This window comes from Diplotaxodon limnothrissa, linkage group LG7 (genome assembly GCF_057381915.1).
Source record: "Diplotaxodon limnothrissa isolate DT_005_m linkage group LG7, D_limnothrissa_male_GT1.1, whole genome shotgun sequence".
Lineage (NCBI taxonomy): Eukaryota > Metazoa > Chordata > Actinopteri > Cichliformes > Cichlidae > Diplotaxodon > Diplotaxodon limnothrissa.
Window position 1 is genome coordinate 35,679,789 of NC_140602.1, and position 25,100 is coordinate 35,704,888.

General features: G+C 41.8%; 3 protein-coding genes across 3 annotated transcripts in view; 2 read left to right on the forward strand and 1 right to left on the reverse strand.

The window, feature by feature from the left end:
* tprn (taperin) overlaps nucleotides 1-8,219 on the forward strand; it is a 29,907-nt gene extending 21,688 nt beyond the window's left edge. Inside the window, exons 2-4 of the mRNA XM_085358003.1 lie at nucleotides 4,586-4,787; nucleotides 6,708-6,832; nucleotides 7,925-8,219. Of these exons, the coding sequence (XP_085214129.1) occupies nucleotides 4,586-4,787; nucleotides 6,708-6,832; nucleotides 7,925-7,987 (390 nt within the window). The 3' untranslated portion in view covers nucleotides 7,988-8,219. The remainder of the gene's footprint in view (nucleotides 1-4,585; nucleotides 4,788-6,707; nucleotides 6,833-7,924) is intronic.
* Nucleotides 8,220-13,215: 4,996 nt separating this feature from the next.
* Nucleotides 13,216-16,791, reverse strand: ssna1 (Sjogren syndrome nuclear autoantigen 1). The gene is made up of 3 exons (XM_085358004.1): nucleotides 16,563-16,791; nucleotides 14,298-14,497; nucleotides 13,216-13,416 (listed from the first exon to the last, which is right to left on the reverse strand). Exons 1-3 carry the CDS (start codon nucleotides 16,612-16,614, stop codon nucleotides 13,324-13,326), a joined length of 345 nt encoding a protein of 114 aa, XP_085214130.1. The 5' UTR covers nucleotides 16,615-16,791; the 3' UTR covers nucleotides 13,216-13,323.
* Nucleotides 16,792-23,002: 6,211 nt separating this feature from the next.
* The window catches only part of ehmt1b (euchromatic histone-lysine N-methyltransferase 1b), a 46,071-nt gene continuing 43,973 nt past the window's right edge, over nucleotides 23,003-25,100 (forward strand). Inside the window, exon 1 of the mRNA XM_085359640.1 lies at nucleotides 23,003-23,023. Within this exon, the coding sequence (XP_085215766.1) occupies nucleotides 23,003-23,023 (21 nt within the window). The remainder of the gene's footprint in view (nucleotides 23,024-25,100) is intronic.

Here is a 25,100-nt window from a genome sequence, read left to right on the forward strand (position 1 = left end):
GTTTCGTCATGGCTGTCAGGAGGCATATTTGGGAAAACAGTACTCATGATTAGTTTAAAAGTCACAGACTGAGGTTTGAACCATAGGCTGTATATAAAAGATGGGCGTAGCTTCCAGGTTTAAAGTGAATTACGCTGGCATTATCTCTAACGAACAGCAGGGGGAGACCCATCTAGTATGCACTCTCCCGATTAGTTTTGCTTCTCATTCGTTAGCTCCAAGTCTTAATGAATTCAGGATAATGTTAATTTTGTACATTACGGCCCACTAAGAGTAAAAATGGAGGGTAAAATGGGGCATGCTTTACCACATGGTGATGCCTATAAGCATGCAGTGCCTCTCAGGTCCTCAGTCAGACCCACCCTTGGCTTGTCATTTCCACACCAACTGTGGCTTTAGCTAAGGAAGTAGACTAGGTCGCCTGCTAACAGGGGGTCGCTGGTTAGGTCACCAGCTCCTCCAGTCTGCTCTCAAAGTGCAGAGCAAGATACTGAACCCCAAGTTTCCATCTAATACCATGATCATTAAAAACAAAAGTCTAAAGGCATAAATGATGTTTATGGATTTAGCTTGTACTGTAAAATTGAGTGTTGAGAGGAAGAAATAAGTCCTTTTATTTAAATGCTGAAGTTACTGTTACTTACCTATTAACCCCCACCCCTCATTTGTTTTGGACTTAACATGGATTTTTGTGCCATATTAATTTATTTCTTAATAATATTTTGCCTTGAAAAACAGACAAGACAAAAACTTTAAAAGCATTACACTCATCAGCTGTTCAGTAATGTGCTTTACGTGACATTAATACCAATAAGATAATAAGATTTGTAAAATATGCACAAATCCTACTGATATTATTATCTTAATATATGTTTTTATTTGTTTTTTTATGAGCTTTCTGTTAACCTTAATCAGATATTGGTAACTGTCATATCATCAGGATATGATAACGGACGTACGGCAGATGTGGTTTGTCACTAAACTTCAGCAGTTAAAACTGATTTCTAAAGTTCGAAATCTCATAGATACTTGTCTGGATGTTCTCACACGTAAACACTTGACAGTGGTCGGGCGAGTCGGGTCAAGATTTTTGGCCTCATTCTCAAATTTCAGCATTTATCAATATTTTCTAACCTTCCATCCATCCATTCGCTTCCGCTTATCCTTTTCAGGGTCGCGGGGGGCGCTGGAGCCTATCCCAGCTGTCATAGGGCGAAAGGCGGGGTACACCCTGGACAGGTCGCCAGTCTGTCGCAGGGCCAACACACAGAGACAGACAACCATTCACACCTAGTGGCAATTTCAATTATCCAATTAACCTATCCCCACAAGCTGCATGTCTTTGGACGGTGGGAGGAAGCCGGAGTACCCGGAGGGAACCCACGCAAACACGGGGAGAACATGCAAACTCCACACAGAAAGACCCCGGCCTGATGGTGGAATTGAACTCAGGACCTTCTTGCTGTGAGGCAACAGTGCTAACCACCGTGCCACCGTGCTGCCCTATATTTTTTATTTTTTATTTTCTAACCTTAACTACCATAATTACCAGTTTTCCAAGCCAATGTACAGAATAATAAGGAATTAAATGTACAGCTTTAAACAAAACATTTTTATAGACCTATTCCAATAGGCAGCTCTTTCGCTGAGGTGTGATCATACTTTGGTTTTCAGTGCTTAGTAAATACAACAAAATTCATTAAAGACTTAGATTTTTGTTGGATGCCATCACTTACAATGTCGCCTTTGGCTATAACCCATTTATGGATGGGTTTTTTAATCATCCTCCACCTGCTTCTTCCTTTTGCTCTCTTTTTGGCATCAGCTTCTTTGTTACCTTAGCCAAAGTGCACAAGAGAGAGTAATTGTCTTCATAGTGTACACTAGAAGAATCAAGATTCTTGTTTTTCTTTACTGTGTATGTCTGTATGGATAGATATACCTGCTTGTATTTTTTGGGTAGTGTAAGAGGTTATAGAAACACTGTAGGATTACTGATCTACTGGATGGGTGGATATATTTCAGTGTATAATGCTGAAAATAAACAAACTGAACTCTTACTTTATGAAGGTGAACCTAATACAACATGTGTATATATAATGCACAGTTCACCTTATTTATTGCATCCTCTTTTTATGGTCACAGACAGGCTGAATTTTGAACCTTGTGTTTAATTGCAGTCATTATATTGTTACACATCTTTTAATACATATTTATGGAGGCAGGAGGTCTGTCCACACTTAAAACCATTTTAACTTTCAATCAGTTTACAAGTGGTTTAGTATTATAGTTCGGCAAGATTTCTTTATCCTCTGTGCCACACCTGGAAACGCTCCTGTTCCGACTATCAATTACAGAGAGGACATAAAGGATCCGGGGGAAAGAAGTTTTATAATATAGGTTAACTGCGAGCTCTGAGTGGTGGAGGGCGGCCTTGTGATGGAGATTAGAGCAGATTTAGATCACGGCCTGCAGAGTTGATGGAGCCAGGTACAGCAGGTTAAGAACAGTCAGCTGATCGCCTCAGAGAAGACACAGACAAACAGCAGGTTTGTGTGTGTGTGTGTGTGTGTGTGTGTGTGTGTGTGTGTGTGTGTGTGTGTGTGTGTGTGTGTGTGTGTCAGTTTTGAATGCCATGGCAACTCAGGGGAAAAAAATACAAGCTTTTTGAGTTTGCAACGCCTACATCCGACCAGAAGACAGAAATAGGAACTTATTATAAACCATTTATAGACTTTCTGCCAACTTCAAAATAAAGCCCTCAGGAAGAGAGCTGCACACTTGACTCCAGAAAAATCATGTGCAGTAGGCGTGTACTGATGGCAAGATGGTGTCTTTGCATATGTTTGTGCTTTTTAATTCCTGTTAGCTTTCAGAAATGGAAGATGTATTTTAGCTTTAATTTGTATGAACTAGTGAACTAAGCTTTTTTTCTGTAGCCACAACATCTGACATGCAGGCAGTAGTGTAAGTGTGTACGTGTTGCTACTAATAAACATAAAATGCATTCAGTGAGCCAGAGGAGCCGAGCTAATGTTGATAAATAATCAAATAGTCAAGTCACCTTCAATCCAAAACAGTCGCTGAATGACACAAAGTGCAGAACAGGAGAAACACAATCGCAAAATCTGAGGATATATTGACAGGAGTACTGACACAGGTGAGGCCCACACACAGTAGAAGAAAAGCCAGAATGGATGTTTCCTGAACTTGCATTTCTTTGAATAGCCAGCAGGGTAGCTTGTTCAGGATGTGATGATACGGTGGCTACGAACGTCTTTTACGTCCAGTCTACAAGGGAATGGTTTTTGAGAGCTGTGAAAAATGGGCAAACACATACAGAGATACCTGGATTTGTCGGCAAGATAGGCAGATCTGATTGCAGCACAGCTGATGCACATACATGTTGATCACACCACCTGTAGATTTCTGTACAGGCGACAGGAGACAGGTGGTGAGATGTCTCCCTTTAGAATAAATGCTCCCTGACAGCTTAAACCTCTGTTGCATTCATTACACAGCCCAGCAAAGTGCGAGGGCTCGTCTCACCCCGCAGATCTGTGTTTGCAAGCCTCTGAAGCATTGCCAGACAGGCGCGTTTCGCCGCATACTCTGAGACAATCAATCACAGGCCCTCGAGCTCCTGCAAGGCTGCCACCTGTCCCACTTAGAGGGCACACAAAGTACAGCACACGTAGCCTCAGATGAGTGAACAAACTGCAGCTGGCTCTGCAGGAATCCTAATTAAAAGCTTTGCTGAATAAGTTATGAAGAAGTGGGTTTGCATCGAGTTAAACTGCCATGACTGCAGTGTCATCAAATGACTGAGACACGCGATGCTCAGTATCGACAGTATAATTACGCAGCAATAAGGAAGTAATAACCTGTTCAGTTTAACTGGGCTCGTAAAACGAAGCCTTCTTGAAGGAGCCTGCTGCGAGTGTCAAGTTCAAATCTGTGCTGGGAAAGGAGAAGTTTGGCCTGTAAACAAATCAGGTTTATAAGTCAAGGCGGCGTTGCATCAAATTATTCTGCCAGGAAGTAAATAAATGCATGTTGGTAGAATTTGAGGTATTTCAGTTGTAGAAAGTGATTACAAGAAGCTCAATGTTGATTTCAAACAAAAACGCTTGAGTGAGATGCTGAATCTGGTGATGAGGTGTTATTGGTGTGTTTGTTAGCATTAGGAGTATTTCCAAGCAGATAACCAAGGGATTGGTATTCTTTTTCTTTTTTTTACTAAAGATAGGAAGTTACTCCAATTTAGAAGAGATTAATTTGTGTAGATGCTCCTGATCCAAATCCGGGAACTTTTGGAAAGATTCTTTATATTTATTGCAGGATATTGTGGGGCATAATTGGACATTTCACATCATATCTTCGCAAAAACATCAAGTTAGGAGACAGGAACTGAGCTCTTTGATAATGGTCATACATGTATGTTTCACTCAACATGAAACATACATGTATGACCATGTGGATTTACAGCAAAGGACTTTATATTTTAAGAGTTTAAATATTCGTAAGTACAGATGTTTAAAAAGAACAGCAGGTGATCACACCCATTTTTCTGCACATCTTTCAGCTGAAGATCTCCTTCAATGAGTCCAGCCTCCAGAGCACCTACGAGTATCCATCAGAAAGCAGCGTGTGGGACAGCGGGGAGGAGGAAGAGGAGGACAAACAAGATGAGAAGTTGGCAGACGAACAGCCAAGCATGGTAGGACGGATCCACATCCCTCGAGCCAGTTTGACCGGCTCGCCCTCCCACACCACCAACAGCAACGGTGAGATTTTGTGAGACAAAGAAGAGCTGGCTGTCAAATCTCCTTCATATACTCATGTTCCTCAGAGGATGACGATGAGGATTATTATTATTTTATTTATCATCAACACAATGTACCCTAAAATCCACTGGCTCAGATTGTACTTAATGGCACAGCTTGCAAGATAAGTGCATTTGCAGTCGCACTTATCTTGCAAGTTTTTTGTTTGCAAGGACGAACTTTTTCAGTTTTAGTTTTAGTTTTAAATTCTCACTTCAGACGTTAGAGGGTTACCTAGGCAACCAGTGCCTGGAGAGTTTGCAAGCGACCAGCCATGTAAATCAAACTTATCAAAGCGAATCACCTTTCATGATTGATCCAGTATTTTTAGTAGTGGGAGAAATTAACTACCTTTAAAAAACACACCCCTACTTTGTCTTCACTCTTGAGCTGCATTTACTGAACTTTTACTGTGAGCTGCCCCCAGATTAACTTAAAACCTTTACAGCAGTTTGCTTATCATGACAAGTTATATCACTTAAAAACATCAGGCTAGCCTGTCTGCATGAGCATGTTTGGTCAGTTTTCATCTTTAAGGCTTTAGGCTTTCAGTGCGAGCATATTTGCCATATGTGTAGCCTCATAATAATTTTAGAATGAGTTAAAAATCATGTTAATTGTTGCCAACATAGCTATGCTTTTAGGTTTATTCAAAATTAATTTAGGCAAAAACACCTACCAGACAGAGCACGTGCCACATTCTGATGCAAATTAGATAAAGCAGATGTTAACAGAATTAAAGGTTTAGCACTAAAAAACACTGCATGTGGAGCAGAGATTAAAATGGTGAAGTGCATTCGCATCCTAAATGAACTGAGGATAGGCTAGTGGTATTTTTATCTTTTTTTTTTTTTCTTTTTTTTTTTTTTTTTTAAAGGGGGCTGGTTTAGTTTGTTTGGGTTTTTTGGGGGTATTTATATATCTGGGCAAAATGGCACTGAAAGATCAGACTGCTAATCTGACTACTTACCTACATGCATATATCCAGTTTTATCAAGCTTTTAGCATTCTGCAAGTTCATATTAATAAAACAGCAGATTTCAAAACTGAAGAATTTGCGAGCGCTTCCAGAGATTAAAGAGAGCTGCCGATGTGCAGAAGGAAGGGAAGATGCTGTGTAAAGTGCAAAGCTAGTCCAATCAGGTCATTACTGCTTTGTTTTGCCATCATCCTCCTCCTCATTTGTATGGAGGTAAAGTGAGTATGTAAGCCACAATAGGTGTGATGGCAGAGCCCCCTACTGGCTGCCCTGTTTACTACATCTGAGAGCAGCTGACTCACTCAGATATAATAAGCCCTTCAGCTAACAAGTGGATCCTGTAATAGCAGCATTTTTGGCCTTTTTAGGTAAAAAAGAAAAAAAATTGAACCGGTGATTTTTGTATGTTTGTTAAACGTGATGACTATCGTGTCTCCTCTGGGTTACATAATGAACTATATTGTGCTTTGCCACTGGGAAATCAATAAGGAAGCTCATAATTGTAGCTCTAAATCACCAGATTATGTTACGCCCCTCTTCAACCTCTACTGAGGCTGTGCAAAAGTCTTTGGCGTTGCTTAGTAATTAAAATAAAACCAATGTTTCTAAGAACTCTGCTGTCACAGTCTCCACTGTGGTGCAGCAGGGCTGAAGCAACCTATTGTGTGAAACAACTTCATCCTCCAAGAAACAGTGGCCACTGTAATGATTTAACAACAGTGTATTCACATACTGTATCTCATAAAGCACAGTCATTAAAAGCAGCTCGCATTCTTTATACCAAAAACACACTTGAAAACCTAAATGTCGGAATGACTTGGATAAAAATAAAAATGCAGGGGGGAAGTTACACAGTTAATATCTAATGTGTTTTAGTCTTATTTATTTATTTTTGTCTGCAGATCTGTCCAGCTACATTCCCAAGCACTCGGTGGACTTCAGTGCCTGGCAGGAGCACAAACACGATGACGGCATTAACCAGGAGGATGCCGCCTCCCAGCAGACACAGAGAACTGAGGAGGTCATGGTGAGGGAAACGCCTTCAGCTGCCATACTTAAAGTTGGGTTTCAGACTCCACAGGAGGAGATGTGACCCCCTGTTTTTCACCTCCATCGATCAACTCAAAGTATTTGATTTACAAATATATGAAACAGAGAAAAGCAGCATATTTTACATCCATGAAAGTTGGTATGTTGCCATCTTATGATTTAATGAATTTTGGTTAAAATTATAGATGGATTATTGATTATAGATGGCACATTAAGGTACTGGGTCCTAAACTGAAACTTGTGATACTTCAGCAATTCAGACTGTTATACACGGCATCATTTTATAGAGTTGTAGGTGATACATTTAATGTGATGATTAGGAAAGGTTCAGGCTTCAGAATGCATTGAACAAACAGTTTCAGACAGTGTTTTTCTTTTCCTATTACCCATGAATCTTCATTCAGAGGCATAGAGACTGGTTGGCAATTGGATGCTGGCAGTTGCTGGGTGAAATTGGTTTAAGAGAGGATGCTGCACTGTAAACCTCTGTGTGATTATTTTGGTCACTTGCAGATTGCCTTAACCGCCTGTAGTTTGCATTGAAGTTGCTCTCTTATCTTCAGACACTCGTCCTTTACTCTATGAAACTACAGCCAGCACATTCCAGAAGGTGAATGGTCTCAGTTACACTTTTTCAATTTGTCTGCAAACATTTGAAGATAAGAAGCAAACTACTGGTAATCACAGCAACCTGCTAGCAAACAAAGCAATCGCATGCAAGATTTCAGTGTGACCAACTTCATTCTAGTGATTGCAGCAACCTCCAGCGACCACATGTCAACCAGTTGGGGAATAGATCTGCTCATCTTGCAACCAAACTCATCTCTAGTGCCTAATATAGTCATTTTAGGCACTGAGGCCCCGCCCACCTGCTGTTCCAGCCTTATGTCTGTAAAGGGGCAGCCAATCAGAAGAAAGGTGACTTAAAAGTAGAGGACAGAAGGTGAACTGAGGGGCTGCACCAAAACTCATATAGTAGTTTGATTCTTTCTATTCTTTCTTTATTGTAGGGTATCTTAGATTACATAACTTTATCTAATTCAAAGTATTTCTTTCTCTTTTCTCTCAGCTCACGCCGGCGGACAGCTCCTCCCTCACAGACTACAGCAGTGAGCCCGCTCTTTACTTCTGATCTGCCTGACCAATCAGCTGTACAGTAGCATCGCAGCATCTCACCCGTGGGACCAGACTGCCTCCACCTCGACACTCCAGCCGACTATAAGCACATCTTCCTGACCAGACAGGAAACATGGGTGTTTTATTTTTGTTTTTCTGGCTGATTTCCTGCCACGGCACCGCCACACGCCACGTTACCAGCTGCGCATTGGAGCTGCCGGGTGGCTGGCGTTCAATGCCCACCTTCTTTCTGAAGCTGAAGCAACAAATCTTAAAAAGAAAAGAAGAAGGAAAAAAAAAAAAAAAAAAAAGCAGCTGGGCTGTCTTTCCCAACCCGTGATCCTCTAACAGACAGTTGATCTGTCAGCGTCCAGAATCTTCCTCCTTGCCACGCTGTAGAAGTTTTTGCTGCTTTCGAGGTTCAAATTTAGCTTCAGGTTTTATTTTATTTTATTCTTTTTGGAGGATGTCGACGAGGGAAGGAGCCGACAGAGTTCAGTGTTATCGTGGAAGCGTGTCATTACAGCAGATTGGCGGCAGATACACATAAAAATGGTGAAAGGGTGCCACAAATGCATTTCTTTGTTCTCTTTTTTTTTTCTTTTTTTATCCGCATGTTTTGATTTGAGTCCAGCACTTCTGTTGGTTCTGTCTTACTGTAAAGCTTCTCTATGCCTTTTTTTTTTTTTTTGTTAGGTTTTGTATATTTTCTGGCAGACTATGTACTGATTGAAGCTGCTGGATTTTTTTTTTTTTGGCAAGCAAACTTCAACACGCTTCACTTCTTCATGTGACGAGGGAGGAAACATATGCACCCCACGCCCCGGGATCAGTAGCACCTCTCATTCCTTATTAAATGCTTGATAAAGTGACCTTGGCCAACAATGTCTGTATGTCCGTATTGCTGAAATCACGTGTCCGTATATCTGCTCTGGAAAGCTGGTAGACCTCCCGATGCCTTTCCTCAGCTCTTTGTGTATTTATTCCTGCTTAACGTTGAAGTTTGCATGTCTGAAATCTGCTTTTTTTTGAGGGGGGGGGGTCGTTTTGTTTGTTTTTGGTTTTTTGTACAGATGTTTGCTGGTGAGGGCTCCGAAAGATCCCCGCCAGACCAGTCGGACCTCATCTACTTTCACATTCCACAGGGAAAGAAGGCGGTCCACTTTGAAGGCAACAGTGATTGTGATTGATCATTAAAAGAAAAAAAAAAAAGGCGTTTTGTGAGAAAGAATGAAAGTGTGTCTGTGTGTGTCTGTCTTTTTTTTTTTTTTTATTATTCATATTTTTATATGCTCATAATGCCAACTGATTAAAGAGTTCCTGTAAAGGCCTCGCATCCACTCTTCGGCCAGTATTGTTGTACTGTCTCCACTGGGATTCATCTCTTCTGCTTATTATTTCATGTATTTTTTTACATTTTATTTCTCCAATCAGATGCAATTTGTTTCTTTGCCGTCAGGAGCTTTGTCTTTCTCTCTGATGGATTTACAACTTATATGTTTCGTCCGGGAGTCTTGGTTGATAGATGTCTTTGCACTGTCATGCTTTTAGCTTTGTTTTGCACCTCATGAGGAAGTAAGAGTGGGCTGTAGAGGAAATGTGCACTTAAAAGAATGAGAAGCCTACAGACTGGTGACAAATTAGAGGAGAAGGTTAAAAGCGTCTCAATGACGTGCCTCCAAAACACGATGATGTCATCTAACACGTTGGAGACTGTAGCACTTGATTCTTAATGATGTCATCCTCATTAATCCATTCAGTGACATCCCACCTGTTTCCTTTCAAGATCGGGGAAGGGCATTATCATCCTGTAAGAGACCACTTCCATCAACCATGCCAGCAAAATTGCCCCCTGAGGGCATATATGGGGTTAAAGGGTTCAGGCTTTTCCTTTAATTTGTCACCAACCTAAATTTGGTTGAAGAGTTACATTTCAAAGAAAAGCCTGACTTAAGTCTAAGTCAGGGTTTTGATTGGGGTGGACTGATATATCAGTTTAGATTGCACTGATTGATATTTAGATATTCTGAAAGAAAAAAGGTGGGGATAATCTGTGCATTTCTAATTTCAATCCCATGTCTCAGTCGGCATGAATGAATTAAAATTTGAAATGAAACTCTTCAGCCACACACAATTGAATGCATCGTGATGAATGCCATGACCACTTTGTTTTCTTTTGCCACTCTAGTCTTACGATTGTTTGGCCTTGTCACTGTGACCAAAAACAGCAGCCCGAAGTGCAGTTTCGCCACACAGGTCCACAGGGACTTCATCTTTGTCCGCCTACAAAATCTCTCCAACCCCCTGCTGGTGTACACCGATTTGAAAGAACCACGAACTTTGGATGTTTACTTCATGCGCTCAATGTGACTGCTCAGCACTGCTTCTGTTTCAGAAGACTGAATGTAATTTTTTTTTCAATAAATTTCCTGTGGTATGATTATCAGCTTACCAGAAAACATCACATTGAACAGTGAGCCCTGTTATTGTTTCTCCAAACTTTAGCATGGCTGGATTTGACCTTCAATACATTTCTCTGAAAAGGTCTCAAACTGGCAAAAAGTTAGTAATAATGAACACATTTCCATCTATTGCAGTATACATTTTACTTGGTCTGGTTCAAAATAGCTGGACTTTCTTTGTGTTATGTGGCTTGACAAAGCCTCAATTCCCAATCAAGCGATAAAAGCTTTCACAACAGCAGTTATCAGCTTCCTTTATTAGTCCAAGCTTTCTGCTTCAGCCTGTGTGCGCACTCACGTACAAGGAGGCATTGGACACACTTTGGCTTTCATTCTGCACAAAATCAATCAATTGAGCATATCCTGCTAATATTTTAGATATGAAAAGAGAGAAAACTTACAAAAAGACCCAGAAGTCTTCCCTGGTGCTGCTTAGTCAAGAGAGCCTTTCTGCAGAAAATCATTTAAACATTAAAGGGTACTCGGCCTGATGAAGTAATAGAAGAGGAAATCAGTTTTTTCCATCACCAACCAAATCTGTGCAAATTCCTGCTAGAAGAAAATGCACAGTTTGTGCTGCTGTAACTTGAAAGCAGAGCTTCATTCAGTGGTAGTGGTAATATGGCACTCACAAGATTGAAGGTATAAAATATATGAACTTGGAATACAGATCACCTTTAAATTTAGTTTACCAGATATAGTTTAAGCCTAGTTCAAGAGCAAAAAGCCAAATTTAGCCCATTGAACCTCCATGCCAGGGAAATAAAGCCTAAAAGTGAATCAGTAAATTCTGAAATCAAAACTCGTGAGGTTGGCTGCTCTGGATTGGGTTATGTGTCTGGCTTTTGTTACTAAAAGAAAGCCACCTCTGAAAACACTAAAAACTACGCTGGATTATACCTTGCTAACCCAATAATCTCTCCAATATCCTCCAATACACTCGACAATTCCCTGTCACTTGTAGCTGTGCAAACACAATCTGCAGAAACTCGACTACGGTGCGTCTCATGATCAAAGACAACAGATAATCAAGGATCACCTCAGAAAAAGCGAGGACCACTGATTGAAACTTGTTGTTCACTGTGGTGTTTACAGAGTGCTCTATCATATGAGAGGAAATGAATGAAAACTGCTTGAAACACAAAAATCTTGGGTATGTAAACGAAAACACCAAAAAAATGTTAAGTATGCTTGATTTGTAGGCATGGATATAAATCCTCCAAACACACTGATTAAAGGAGACCCATAATGCTCATTTCCATATTCTTATTTGTGGACCCTACCAGAATAGCTGTGCATGATAGAGAGGTTAAAGTAATTCTTAGTCTGAAATGAGCTGATTTAACTGCAGCTTACTTCTGATTGGCTGCCCCTCACAAGCAACCACAGGTGGGAGGGGCCTCTGTGCTCGAGATGACCATACTAGTGATATCCATGCTTTCTGATATCAAATAGAACCAAGAGTAGAAAAAACTGCTAGAAACTGAATGTTTTAAACAAACTTTTGTCTCTCAGAGTTTATGACCATAAAAGCATTGCGGGTCCCCTTTAACTGAGCCCTGCTTGGACCTCCTTTGGAATTGTGGCTAATGGTCACATGACACACCTGTGGATCCATCAACCTGTGGTAACTGCTGCCTCTGTTGACCAAAACCCACTCTGCGGTACTCTTTTTGCTCTCTCTGTGAACTGAAGGACCAAACTGTGGGCAAACTTCACTGATCTCGTCTTAAATGGCACCAGCAAGAACTTTTCTGATGGCCAGAGACGCAACACTCAACTTTAGCGCTTCTGAAGTGTACACACCGACTCTTGCCGCAGTGTCCCAACCCTGTCTTTGTCTATGCCCGATGCAAAATGAGCAGTTTGTGTTGGTCACTCTGTAGCAACACTGTGGTAGAAAGCTTGCTCATCTTTTACTTTCCACCCTCCTCTCGTCTGTAAATCTACATCGCAGCAGATGTGCTTACTGTAAAGTTATTGTCAATGATTTGGGCAAGTGAAAAAAAAAAAGTGATGTCATACTTGTACAAATGAAAGCTCAATAAATAGAAGACTTGAAGAAATGCGAGTGCTCTAGCCTTTCTTGTCTATGAATTAAACTATGCGCCAAGTATGACTTCTACGCATATGGGTTACTTTATTATTTGGGAATGTCTGATGGGGAAAAAATAAGCTTAAATCCCTTAAAAAACAAAACCTGTTAGAAATCTCAGTTCTAATAAGTCTAAAGTGGTGGATGAACCACATGGGAACAAACATTTTTATACACAACAAAACAAGGACATTAATCTAGAACACAAATAGGAAAAAAAACCCTCAGTGGGTAGAAGCAGCCCTTTTGGAGCCATGCAAACAGAATAAAGGTGACAAAAGGTGCACTAAAGAGGCGACAGCGTCCCCCAAAAGAAGAGGAATTGTTTGGTGAACTGAGTAGAAACCATCGCGCTCTCCTCAACTTGCACAGGTAGTCTTCCTCCCCTCACCCCAACTGGTCATGGCAGAGTGTTGAAGAGATCCCAGGAGTCACCACTCTACTTGACACTGGCATTCACCAACAATATGCTTTCCCAAAATACCAATTGACCCACTGCCAAACCCATCACGTGTCATACGGTGTGAAGTCTGCCACAGCATCTCCAGACTCTGCTGGTGGTCTCTGGAGAATGCCAATTAAGCTGAATGAGAACTATGCCTATGCCTCTCACTCAACAAGCAAAACAAACAAATTGGAGTTTTAACACAAAGAAAATGTTAGGAAATACATTTATTGAATCCAGAAACTTACAACAAAGGTTTAAATATATTAAAAATTAGTCCAAAGTGGGGAATAAACTGCCTCAGAAGCCACAGTCAGGTGAGGTCAGGTGCACAGTTTTGCTCCTCGCCTTCAGTGCTCCGTCCTCCGAGGCTCCGTGGCTTTACTGAGGTTTCCTGCCTCCTGCTTTAGGACGCTCAGGAGAGACTGGGAGCTCTCCAATATCTGCAGGAGTAAAAACAAAACAACATGAACTAACTTGTGCAGAAACTCAGAGGAAGTGTGGGGTGCACTTTAGAAGCAATTAAAGAAGGGGTCCAGGCTTGGCCAATTTGTTGCTTTTTAATCAGAGCAGCTCAGGAGTGTTTGTTTACAGTGATTAAGTGAGAGCACAAAGGGAGTTCAGCATCAGCAGGTGGGATCTTACTGACATCCAGTACAGCAGCCAAAAGCTTCTGTGGCCATACCCAACTTTTAATTAGTTCTTGAATCAACGCTTGAGACAGAGCTTTTCTGGTTGATGCAGACAGTCCAACAAACAGCTATTGTTTTAACACCTTATAACCACTGATCCATTACTCATGCACTAATAAAGGTATCCCACCCCCGCCTCTCCTTCCTCCGAACGTCTGCAGCTGGTATTACCCAGCAAACTTGGGTGAGAAGCAGTTGTGGTATGAGGCTGTTGTGCCAAAAATTACTTGCTATTTTGAGTTAGAAATAACATTTCTGTCACAAGGTAGAAGCAGCCATGGTGTGACTACATAAGATCCTTTATATTACAAAGACCCTACAATCAGATGACCTATCAGCAAGCACTTGGCAACAGTGGGAAGGAAAAACTCCCTTTTAACAGGAAGAAACCTCCGTATAATGCAGAATAATATATAATACAGAACATCAATCAACATGGAAATTCTTGCTGGGTTTGCTGTTATGCAGAGCTCCGTTTGTTCTCCATTCGCCATGCACCTGTTATGTGATATTGATTAACTTTGCAGAAGAGCCACATGAATTTAAATTTTTTTAAATTTTGCCTTTATAAATACCTGTGTAAACAAAAACTCAGCATATGAAAACCACTGCAGGCTCGGTCATTGACACACCTTGGTGTATGCAGCCTCCGTCTCGGCGATGGTGCGGTCGAAGGTGGCGCGTGCGGCGAGTCTCTGCGTCAGGCTCTCGTTGACTCGGCTCAGCTTCTCCGAGAGGACACGGATGTCGTGCTGCAGCCGCTCCTTTTCCTCTTCCTCCTGCTTGATCTGTCGGTTCAGCTCATCCCGCTTCGAGCAAAGCTCCTCAATACCTGATCGAGAGGGAAAGGTGGGATTAAACTAGAGCCTCAGTAGATCTCCTCGGGACTCAGACAGATGATTTCTGCCATAATTACGCAGCCCAAACACAGACATGGATACAGTAAACTAGGGGTGGGCGATATAAACGATATACAATAGAAACTGTATAAATTTGGCCAATGATAGAGATTTTGACTATACCGCTCTATCGCTCGTTGATGATGTCATCAAGCTGCGCCTGTTTTGGTCGAAAGCATTGCAGCAGCTAAAACCATTATCATCTGCAAATTATGGCGGGCCACAGTCATAGCAAAGAGATGAAGCACTTTTGAAATATGGGGAAAGCCAAAAACTGCGCTTCCTCCACTTCCGTAACAGTGATTCATTAATGTTGAATTCTCTCGCAGCTGCTCTATCCCCATGTTGTTGCAGTATATTAATGACAAACCTCGTATTGTGGATGAATGATCTCAGTTGTTCTCCTGACTGAAGTTTGGCCCGTGTATAGCATCCTGCTATGTGATTGCATTTGTCCCTGACCACCAGAATCCCTCACGTTAACTTTTATCGAGTGGAAAAAAGTTGGCGTTCATCCTCCAGCTTCACTGTGCTAATGTTATGCTAACATAGCTGTGTCGCTAGCAGTCACGTAGCACAACATTATATACCAGGTAGTCCAACTTCAGTAACCCTGCAAACGCCACTGCTGTTTAGTTTTCTGTCTTCATTTATGTTGGAAGTGGTAGCAGAGCTGTACGTTTGAATTAGTTTCAAAAATCTCTCAGTCAGAACATGGTATGTCATGTTTAGGTGGAAACTAGCGAGCTAACTTCCTGTTAACTTCTAACTCCGTTAAATTTAATAAATTCTGTTTTCATGGATGTAAAACTTAATTGTTACACCCGATAAAGCAGAAACGCTGATGATTTAATTAAAGATGAAAGGATTTAGACCGTTTTTAACTCTTAGTGTTTGTTTGACTTTGGGACCTGAAGCAGACGGAGTTTTGGACCCAGATTACTCCGCGAAGCTCCTCACGACTGCAGCTGTAATGCTCTGACAATCCATCAAGCAGTGCAGCTTACCAAAGTTGTACTAAAACATTTTTTAACAGATTTCTGCACGCCCAAATCGGTTCAAGGTCAGTAAGCACAACCAGAATTCATACATAAGGCACACTCAATTTTTGAGAAAATTAAAGGATTTTAAGTGTGCCTTATAGTATGGAAAATACGTTATATGGAAGAAAAGAATATATCGTGATATATATCGTTACCGCACATGCTTCAAATTATATCGCGATATGAATTTACTGGTCTTAATTTTCATTTGAGTGAGTGAGTGAAATGGTTTAGCCACTTGGACTAAAAAAGTAGGATTAGTGCTTCCCTAATTCCAGCAGACCAGAAACAGATTAACCAACACCTGACATGTGACAAGCTTCAGCTTCACTGGTCTTTTATCTTCTAAAACTTTTGAGAGAAGAAGAAAAAGTGTCAAATTGACTGCTGCAAGCACTCAGAGCTGATACCTGTTAACGCCATTTGCGCCAGTGTGGAGCGCAAAGGGTTAAAGGTGATCTGAGGAGGTTAATCAGATTATTAGGCGAGGTGCAGAATCACAGGTTAACCTCTCAAAAAAAAGGACTTTTATCGGTTTTAGACAAAATTACAGGCAGCAAACTTTCTTTAACACAAGGGTGTTAACATTGCAAGCTGGGACCAGAACACTGGCTCCCCAAAGAATCCACTCCGGCCGCAGAATAGCTCATTAAAATAAACCCAATATGACAAGACAAGCCATCTGAATAAAAATGCTACAAAACACACATAAGGAGAACACAATAGAATTTAACACAATAAGTAAACCCGAGTATTGTTCTCTGGTGACAGTGCAGGCTACAATATGCTTGGTCTACATATTCTCTTGCGAAATTAAAGCGCAATAGTCATTTACTAGGCAAATATGCTTAATTTATATATTAACCAGTAAGTATACTACAATTTAAATTTAAGCCGCTAACACTGTTATGCTAATCAGTCCAATGTGTTATTGACAGTAAATAGGCTCACTCACATTTGACCAGCTCGTTGTTGTAGGTCTGCAGAGCCGCAGCTTGTTGGGTCATGTCGGATTTTAGGTCAACCTTCACCGGATTATATCTGACTTTAAACGCGAGGTACTCGGTCGGCTAGCTCGTCATCTATCCCTAGGAGCTAAACAAGCCGGGGTGGACCAAATATTCAGCACTGTTTATTCAGCAAACCTCCTTGAAAAGCAGAGCCCGTACATGGCGGGTTTCCCAGACAACTCAAACCCAGGAGGAACTACCGGACACCCAACCAGAGGCGATAACTTGGAAGAGAGTCTACTTCCTGTTAAAAACATTGTGTAGAAATGAACTGGAGTTTAGAAGGTTGCCAGCAGATGGCGCACACGACCAAGACCTCAGATAATAGGAGTAATTATAACGAAACGGCTAAAGCAATCGTTTGCAAATGCTTCTACATAAACAGCCAAAATGTTATTTTACTTTTGTTCTCCAAGGCAATAATAATGAATTCGAAATTATATAATATCGACTCGTTACCAGAACCATCTCATGAGCGCCCCCTATCAAACCAGAAGTCGATAGAGCGAGAGTTCTTATATTAAGAGATATCTGACCTTCTTCTCCACTGTGTTTAACACCGATAATGTCCGGCTTGCGCCCTCTGGCGGACAACAAAACCTACTGTTAAATTAAGTTGCTGTTGAGAGTTACTGTTTACCATTTAACCACAGGTATCCTCAATTTCCCATGCATATATTAGATGCAGTTCAACTGGACTAATGCCTAAAGACGGTTAGCTGTGCCTCATATTAGTTTTACTAGAGAGACATTCAGTACTAGAACAATCCAGAGTACACATCTGGAGAAAGTAAACATATTGGCTGCTGTCAGTGCTACCCACAGCCTCCAAGTAGATATACCTATGGTATCAATTTCAAAATACTGCATCACCTGAAGTGATCACACTTACAAGATTTTCATAAAACTTGACCTTGAGTAGATCTTTGGTATCAATTTGCAGCTGCTATGTCATCTAGTTCTCAAGTTATCGGATTCACGTTGTTTGGGAGATTCCTCAGCGGCTGCTGCTGAGAGAGAAGCTATATTACTGAGCACATGACAGACAAGAAGCAGTATGTGAGGGTGTCCAGTACTCTGTCTGATTGGTGCAGTACAGGAAAAGAAAAAAAAATTCCTCCATAGCCATGTGCGAGACTGATAAAGTCAGAAAATGATTACTTAAAGTTATTGCTGCTAAAGGTGGTCCTACAAGTCACTGAATCAGTGTGTTTTTCACACACTGCTTCTGCATTTTAGGCTTTATTAAATAAATTATGACATGTTGTAACATTCCTCATGTTACTGTTCAACTCAGGTTTTATTTTAATAATTTTAGATTTGCAGTTTGCCTACTGGTCTGGAATTGGGGTGGATGACGCTGTCATGTACCTGTTGCAGCAATCCCTCTCTCACCTAGAGCAGGCGGGGAACGCTGTGAGGATCATGTTTTTTGACTTCTCCAGTGCTTTCAACACCAACCAGCCTACACTAGGGAAGCTGGAGGGAACCAGAGTGGGCAAACAGCTGACTGCATGGACCACTGACTACTTAACCAACATACCACAGAATGTGAGGCTTCATGACTGTTGTCCGACGTGGTAATCTGCAGCACGCAGGGCGCCACAGGGCACGGTTCTCTCACCCTTCTTGTTCAGACTGTATACTTCTGACTTCTGTTATAATTCAGACCATTGCCACCTACAAAAGTTCTCAGATGATATAGCCATCATTAGATGCGTATCAGACGGAAATGATCAGAAATACAGGAGGGTCATCAGTGACTTTGTTGGCTGGTGTGAGACCAATGCTCTCCAAATCAACGCTAGGCAGCGCCTGTATGACCTACGACAACTGAGGAAGTTCAGGGTCTCTCCAAAGATCCTCAGGATTTTCTATACAGGCGCTGTGGAGAGCATCCTCACACAGAACATGACATCGTGGTTCGGGAACAGCTGTGTGAAGGACCAAAAAGCTCTCCAGAGAGTGATCCGTACAGCAGAACGCTGCTGCAGGATTGCTCTCCCCCCGCTTCAGGACACCTACACCAGGAGATGCCGGACTAGAGCAGCGCAGATACTGAAGGACCCGTCCCATCCAGGCAACAAACTGTTCCAACTTCTGCAATCTGGTAGAAGGTTCCGCATCTTCCGGGCAAGGACAGAGAGACTCAAGAGGAGCTTCTATCCCCAAGCCATCCGTGCCCTAAACACACACACCCGCCCTCTCACATCATCTATAATTGACTGAGACAGGACTCTTCCAGACACTAAACCAAGGCACAATGTACATTTCAATTCCTTTAATTTTAAATATGTTTATATTGTCTATCCTGTAAAATAGTCAGATGTCTATTCATATTAATGTACAGAATTCACCTGCTTGCTGCTACTACTGCACATTCACCCAGTGTATATACTATATGTGTATATATATATATGTATATATATATATATATATATATGTATATATAAAATGTTCTTCCTCTACACCCCCCCCCCCAATTTTTGCACATGTCGAGGAGCGTGTCAGGCTACATTTCACTGTGTGTTATACTTGTATAACTATGCATGTGACAAATAATAATAAAGAACCTAGAACCTAGCAAGATAAAGGAGATGGTCATAGACTTCAGGAGGAAGTCATCCCCTACAACACTGGTGAACATCCAGGGAAAAGACATTGAGATAGTGGACTCATACAAGTACCCGGGTGATAACCTCAACAATAAACTGGACTGGACTACAAATACAGTACAGACAGCCTGTATAAAAAGGGCCAGAGTCGACTCCATCTGCTGAGGAGACTGAGGTCCTTTGCAGTACTCTGTTAAGGACATTTTATGACACTGTGGTAGTATCCACCTTTTTCTACGCAGTGGCCTGCTGGGGGAGTGGATGCACAAACAGGGACAGGAGGAGAAGGATTGGCAAACTGGTGCGGAGCTCTAGCTGTGTGCTGGGATGTCCTCTGGAGTCTGTGGAGGTGATGGGCGGGAGGAGGATGTTAGTAAAGGTGACATCCATCATGAACAACCCACATCACCCTCTGCATGAGTCTGGGAGTGCGCTGAGCAGCTCCTTTAGTCAGAGACTGAAACACCGTCACTGCAGGAAGGAGCGCTTTCGCAGATCATTCATCCCAACAGCAGTTAGACTCTATAACTCCTCCTCATGATGTCATGAGTCACTTGGACATTGTGGTCATCCATTGGTCATCCACGGTTACCACCTCATGCATAATGCATCTTATATATGTATGAACGTGTGCATGTATTTGTGTATGTATATGTATAAATGTACAGTCAAGTCCATAAATATTGGGACATCGACACAATTCTAAGATTTTTGGCTCTATACACCATTACAATGGATTTCAAATGAAACAAACAAGATGTGCTTTAACTGCATACTGTCAGCTTTTATTTGAGGGTATTTACAGCGGGCGATCGTGGCTCAAGAGTTGGGAGTTCGCCTTGTAATCGGAAGGTTTGCCGGTTCGAGCCCCGGCTTGGACAGTCTTGGTCGTTGTGTCCTTGGGCAAGACACTTCACCCGTTGCCTACTGGTGGTGGTCAGAGGGCCCGGTGGCGCCAGTGTCCGGCAGCCTCGCCTCTGTCAGTGCGCCCCAGGGCAGCTGTGGCTACAACGTAGCTTGCCATCACCAGTGTGTGAATGGGTGGATGACTGGATATGTAAAGCGCTTTGGGGTCCTTAGGGACTAGTAAAGCGCTATATAAATACAGGCCATTTACCATTTACCATCCAAATCAGGTTAACGGTTTAGGAATTACAACAGTTTGCATATGTGTCTCCCATTTGTTAAGGGACAACTGGCTTCTCAGCTGTTCCATGGCCATGTGTGTGTTATTCCCTTATTATCCCAATTACAATGAGCAGATAAAAGGTCCAGAGCTCATTTCAAGTGAGCTATTTGCATTTGGAATCTTTTGCTGTCAACTGCCAAGATGAGATCCAAAGAGCTATCAGTGAAGTAAGCCATCATTAGGCTGAAAAAACAAAATGCATCAGAGAGATAGCAAAAAGATCAGGCGTAGCCAAAACAACTGTTTGGAACATTCTCAAAAAGAAGGGAATGCACCAGTGAGCTCAGCAACACCAAAAGACCCGGAAGACCATGGAAAACAACTGTGGTGGATGACCGAAGAATCCATTCCCTGGTGAGGAAAACACCCCTCACAACAGTTGGCCTGATCAAGAACACTCTTCAAGAGGAAAGTGTATGTGTGTCAAAGTCAACAATCAAGAGAAGACTCCAGCAGTATGAACACAGAGCGTTCACCACAAGATGTAAACTTTTGGTGAGCCCCAAAACAGGAAGGCCAGATTAGAGTTTGACAAACGACATCTAAAAAAGCCGTCACAGTTCTGGAACAACATCCTATGGACAGATGAGACAAAATCAACTTGTACCAGAGTGATGGGAAGAGAAGAGTATGGAGAAGGAAAGGAACTGCTGATGATCCTAAGCATACCACCTCATCAGTGAAGCATGGTGGTGGAAGTGTCATGGCGTGGGCATGTATGGCTGCCAGTGGAAGTGGTTCTCTTGTATTTATTGATGATGTGACTGCTGACAAAAGCAGCACGATGAATTCTGAAGTGTTCCAGGCAATATTTTCTGCTCATATTCAGCCAAATGCTTCAGAACTCATTGGACGGCGCTTCACAGTGCAGATGGACAGTGACCCAAAGCATACTGCAAAAGCAACCAAAGAGTTTTTGAAGGGAAAGAAGTGGACTGCTTTGCAATGGCCAAGTCAATCACCTGAGCATGCATTTCACTTGCTGAAGACAAAACTGAAGGGAAAATGCCCCAAGAACAAGCAGGAACTGAAGTAGAGGCCTGGCAGAGCATCACTAGGGATGAAACCCAGCGTCTGGTGATGTCTATGTGTTCCAGACTTCAGGCTATAATTGACTGCAAAGAATTTGCAACCAAGTATTAAAAAGTGAAAGTTTGATTTACGGTTCTTATTCTGTCCCATTACTTTTGGTCCCTTAACAAGTGGGAGACACATATGCAAAATGCCAAATTCCTACACAGTTCACCTGATGTGGATGTAAATACCCTCAAATAAAAGCTGACAGTCTGCAGTTAAAGCACATCTTGTTCATTTCATTTGAAATCCATTGTGGTGGTGTATAGAGCCAAAAATGTTAGAATTGTGTTGATGTCCCAATATTTATGGACCTGACTGTATATTTAGTGTGTATGGATGTATGTGTATTTGTATTTCTTAACTTTATATTCTTGGTATACTCTTTGCATTCGTCTGCTATTGGTACCTGAGCTGTGGTAATGCAAATTTCCCCACCGTGGGATCAATAAAGTCTTATCTGATTTTTTTAAAGTTTTAAATTAGCTTTGCAACTTTTTGAATAAAATTTCTGACTTTGCTCTCATAAGTTTGAGGGCTTTTCTTGTATTTTATCTTATTGACAGTTTTTCCTTATACATTTTTCATTTTGTCCTTCTTTGCCCCTTATTTTGTCCTTCGTAGCCTCTAAGAGTCAAATAAGATAACCTTTATTAGTCCCACACATGGGAAAATACAGTGTTGTCAGAAAAAGAGAATTGCACTTAGTGTTATTGCACATGGGTGGATGTTTGGTCAGCTGCAAAGTCTTTGTTGTGGAGTCTGACAGCAGTAGCAAGGAAAGTCCATGTTACTACAGAAACCTTTCAAAAGCAGAATGTTTAATAAGCACGATTTTACGCTTTACGTACGTTTTATTCCAAGAAATCTGCAACTTTTTCCTTGTTTTCCCCAATTTTAGTAAATTTGCCATTTTTCCTAGTAAATGTGTGACTTTGTATTGTAATTCTGTCTTTGTTAATTCCATCCATCCATCTTATTCCGCTTTATCCAGGGCCGGGTCGCGGGGGCAGCAGCCTAAGCAGAGAAACCCGGACCTCCCTCTCCCCAGCCACCTCCTCTAGCTTATCCGGGGGGACTCGGCCAGCCGAGAGATATCTCTCCAGCTTGTCCTGGATCTGCCCCCAGGGCCTTCTCCCTAATTTGTTCATTTATTTTCTAAATTTTTGTTCTAAATTTTGGTAACCTTTTCCATTTTTTCTTTGTAAATATTTAATTTAAAAATTTAGTTCTAAATTTGCAAAAAAATGTTTTTGTTCTCCTCAGAAATTTGAGAGCTTTTTCTTGTACATTTCCAAATTTTGTTCTAGGAAATTTGACATTTTTCCCCATAAATTGATCGACTTGCCCTTGTTTGCTCCTCATTTTGTCCTTCGGAGCCGTTGATACCCCGTCTTAGTACAGAAGCTCTTCAAAAGGAGCCTTCAGGTGTGGCTTTTTTAACTTAGTGCGCGCATCAATAAGTGTGACGTAATTCCACGGTGGGCGGAGTTTACGTCCAGGCACCATGGCTTCGGTTGGGACCGAGGTGAGTGTGTGAGCTTTTTCTGCGCCAAGCTTGTTTTCCTTTTGCCCTGTTTTCCGCTCCACGGAAAATATGTTTTGTCCCGACCGGTGGACCAGCCCCCTGTGAGCGGCCGAGCCGCCGGTGTCGAACTGTCGGTTCGCGTCAAATTGGCCGCTGCCAGCCTTGGAGTCTTTTGCTTTTGTGCTGGACCGGAGGGCAACTGAATGTGCAGGAAGATGCTGCGCCCCGGAAAATGAATACTCTGTGCAGGCACGTTGTTCGCTTTGTGCCGGGGTCTGATTATACATGGTCCCGGGTTGTGTCACTGTCCTGCCTGTGTCCAGCTTTAGCGGTTCAAAATAAACCACATACACACCTTAAACTTGCATTTTTAGCCAATATTCTCAAAGTTCTTGCTGCACTGTTTGTCTCCGGCTCACTGGTGGCTAATTTGTACACTGTTTTGTAGCTAGCTGTTAGCAGCGATGCTAGCTAACAACAGAATGCTCACTTTTAAATTACTAAAAAAAACCCGGATTCCAGCGATTGTCCTCTTTACACCGATCGGTCTCGATTTATTCCCCAACAGTGCGGTTAAACGCTCGACTGATAATGCTATCTCCACGGTGGTGTGCTGTAACTGATGCAGTCAAATGAAGCCAGCACTGGCAGAGCTGCAACAGCCTCCCATTGCATACATATGGCGCCAGATCCGGATTCACCTTTTCACTCATTATTTCTCTTTTTTAACCTTTCAATTATGATTTGAATTATTCGTCGATTGAAGGCTGATCTGTGTTGGATATTGTCACGGCTCTCAGTGTTGCTGGCTGTTTTGTAGGTGCATTGATTTGATTTGCTTTTACAGGAAGGTTTTAATGGTGAAGGTGGATCATTTCAGCTGATCGGCATGTGCAAAGCTGCCACAGCTTCAGTCTCTGGTGCTTCATTTCTTTTTAGTAGATATGGCAAATATGGTATGCTTGCTTTGTTCGGCAGAGGTCGCTCCAACAGTGCTGAGAGTATCTCGGGGTGTAGCAGAGAAAGGTGTAGGGCATTGAGCTGTTGAGCTACTTCCGTTTACGCTCATATCTGGTGTGTGAGTGTGTTTGTTATTTGATGCATTTGCCCTCAATGGGCCACTTCACCTGTTTTAAAAAGGAGGAAAATGAGGAAATATGCGTGCCAATCTCATGGTTTTAAGCTGATAATTTCAGGCACCATGTTGGAGTACAGTCGGTGGAATTGGAAGGCTTTATTTTTCATGTGATAGAAATGATATGAATGAAATGTTGGACCTTTCATTTTAAAAATTAAAAGACACATTGGTTATCAGATTGGTTATTAACAGGCAACCTGAGTGAATGTTTGAATAAATGAATGCTAAAAGGTAAATCCCTGAAAAAATATATTTCTTCTACTTCACCCCCTCAGAACCAAAGTAAATCAATTTTACACCCACTTCAATAGTCACAATCTAAACCCAGAATTGTGTTTTTATCACCAACTTTAAGCATTATCCCTGTTTGAGTTTCAAACCTGCTCCAGTTTATTGTGGGACTATAATTTACATGTTTGTGAGACCAACAGGGTCTGTGTGGTTCCCTGTGATATAAATTTTATCATCAGATGGTGAGTGTAGTGTGAGGGTTCGTGCAAATGGCTAGGGCTGGGCCATATTATACCGTTCACGGTAATACCGGTATAATGTTAGGCAACGATAGGAAAATGAAATATCGCGATAGAATGGGAGTAAAACGCGCATGTGCAGTGCCTTTGTTTTCATACGCACATGGCCGATTGTTGAGTGAAACAGATGAACCAGAATTGGTTTGTAAAAATGGTGCAACTTCAGTGATGTGGAACTGGTTTGGTGTTTGTCCGTCAGATACACAACAAAGCACATTTTTTTGCAGAACATGCAAGCGGCCGTTGTTATTGTCATATTTGTCGGACTAAGATGCTCTTAAATCTGGGAGTAATCTGGGTCCTAAACTCCGTATGCTTCAGGTCAAACAACACTGCAGCATCACTTAGAGTTAAAAACTGTCTAAATTCTTTCATCTTTAATAAAACGATCAGCATTGCTGCTTTACCA